This window comes from Penaeus chinensis, chromosome 9, assembly GCF_019202785.1.
Source record: "Penaeus chinensis breed Huanghai No. 1 chromosome 9, ASM1920278v2, whole genome shotgun sequence".
Taxonomy (NCBI): Eukaryota; Metazoa; Arthropoda; class Malacostraca; order Decapoda; family Penaeidae; genus Penaeus; species Penaeus chinensis.
Window position 1 is genome coordinate 29,337,964 of NC_061827.1, and position 2,500 is coordinate 29,340,463.

The window sequence follows — 2,500 nt, forward strand, 5'->3', positions numbered from 1 at the left end:
TATCTTCTTTCTCCTCTCCTTCTTTCCATAATTTTCTTTCTTTCCCTTCGTTTCTCCATCTCTTCTACGTTCCTTGTGTCCTTTTTACTTTCATTTCTTCTAGATTCTCTTTCCTATCTTCTCTTCTCGTTCACCTATTAAGTTTTTTCTCGCCTTTTCTCTTCACTCTGCTCTACTCAGTTTTATACTCATTTCACTCTCTCATATCCCCTCTCCTCTCATCCCTCTTTTTATCTCCACCCTTGCCTTTTACATTTCCCTCCCTCTTTTCCCACAGTTTCTTTCTCTTCTTCCAACCTTTTCTCTCTCTGTTCTTCTCAATGCCTGATCACTCTCCCTTTCCCATACATTCACTCATTTTAAAACTCCCCTTTAGCTTCCTATAACATGTCCCCCCCTAATGTGCTTTATTTTGGGGGAGAACGTCCTTTGCTTGCACAGAAAAATAATACAGTCAAAGATGCATTCATCACGTAACCTGATAACGACCCAACAAGTCCCTCTGGAGCCATGACCAACGCTTAAGTATTAGGAATCAATACTCACAACCTTCCGTCCTACATACACACGCGCCTTGGCCCTGCACCTTGCGCTTACCTGTAAAGATAGAAATCACACATTAGCCACATGTAATATATACTGCATATATAAAAAAGATATTTCCAGTAATACATTATATGAGGAAACCATCTTTGCAAGAAGGAACCTGTATCCTATCCCGTCCTCGTTCAGCATGACACCGTGAACATTGCCAAAGCATGTAACCTGTCAGGATGACCTAGCATGACGCAGCATGACCTTCCATGCAGAAGAACGAGGCCGAAATTACTAATTCTTTAACCTCAGTGCGAACGGTGTTCCATTTTAGTTCATTTAGTTTTTACTTTGTTTTACCATTTTACAGAGATCTAGTAACATCCTTCACCAATCCACGAAGTATTCTTTAACTTATGAAGTCAACTTTTAAAACATCCAATGAGACATATTAAATACAAAATTATAAAAATGCTACACACTGTATCACACTGTCATATCTTTTAAATTCATAGCAAGGAACATGACAGAGAATTACAACTGAATAATAGTCGAAGACTATCATGGGCGATGATGTTAGACCGCAAAAGCCTAGACATGAAGCACGAGACAGCCTTCAGAGCATGTATTTGGAGTTTGACAGCTGAGATGATTTATCCGCGCACATTCTCTCGTCCCTCAAAACTGGATCCACCGAGGCTCCTCGCACACAGTCGGGATCCTCACTGCACCTGTCGCAGGTCTGTCCTTGTAAGTGCTAACAAGATCTACATTATAAATAGAAACTAGGGCAGCCATAAAGCAGTCACATATCTCGAACCGAAATGCCCAGTTTCTCAGTAGGCCTATGGCCGGTTAAGATTGGTGAATGGATCCCTATGGGCACAAACATTTTTTTTAACGATTATAAGAGCAATATCTACCTTTTTGCATTTTGATGATACAACCCTGATATTCATAACATCGCATTTTTTTAAACAAATTAATTTTTCCATTCTCGAGCAAGAAATTACCGTTACCTCATCGCTAGGAAATGTGTAGCCTTAAAACCCCAAGCCATCTTCCCCATGTCATAAAGTGTAAAATTAGAGCAGAAAAACACGCAACTACACCCGACGTCCTAATGGATAGAGGGGCCTGAGTGTAAACACTGGGATCACGGCGAGTCAGCCAGGTACCGACGAATCCCCGTCATCTTACCTTTTTTCATATTCACTTTCAATCAGGATCACATCGCCCAACTTGCTACGATCTTGACTCATTATTGACAAATAGTGAGTTCTGCAATTGATACTATCCAGTATCTCTCCTTCCCAGGCCTCATCCTCAGTGATCACTAACCCCAAGCTGTAATATCAGGTCACACGTCACGAGGGATCAGGTCACCCCGCCCCCCGATCATGTCTACATCTCGTGGCTCTCTTGTCGTGAATTATTCTCGTTATTATGACTTTCTATTTGGGAATTTGTATTAAAAAGTGTGGTTCCATTTTCATATTTCTTTACTTTTTATTTCCTCTGAAAATACAATTTGTAAAATGCATCACTTCCGAACTTCTATTAGAAGGAGAACAGGAAATTTAATCCAATATATAAGACTAAAAACACTAAATTTCACAGTTACACCAACTTGAGGTCGTTATTGCCCTAACATAAACTACATCCACTCAAATACGGTCTCAAACCAAAGTGGAAGACAAATAGGAGCGATAATAAAAGGAAGAAAGAGGGATAGAGGAAATGGAAGAGGGAAAGTGAGAAGAAGGAGATATAGGAATATAGAGGAAGAAGGAATGGAGGGAGAGAGCGGAATGAAGGGAAGCACGGGGGAAGGGGAATACAGATCTACATGCCTACAGTCGAGCACGCTCACAATCGCGTGAATTCACAGATAAACAACACCAGATCGAGCTCCTGTCGCCCTCCAACTTCCCTCAGCAGACATCCCCCGTGAAGACGTCAGAAT

The 2,500-nt window shown here is 41.1% G+C and overlaps 1 protein-coding gene across 5 annotated transcripts in view; it reads right to left on the reverse strand.

Moving 5' to 3' along the window:
• The window catches only part of LOC125029206 (protein MTSS 1-like), a 192,244-nt gene that overhangs the window by 56,437 nt on the left and 133,307 nt on the right, over positions 1-2,500 (reverse strand). For 3 of the 5 annotated variants that reach the window (XM_047619084.1, XM_047619085.1, XM_047619082.1), the window contains exon 4: positions 547-597. The exons of the other annotated variants lie outside the window; for them this stretch is intronic. In XM_047619084.1, coding sequence (XP_047475040.1) covers positions 547-597 — 51 coding nt within the window. The remainder of the gene's footprint in view (positions 1-546; positions 598-2,500) is intronic. 5 annotated transcript variants of the gene reach the window in all.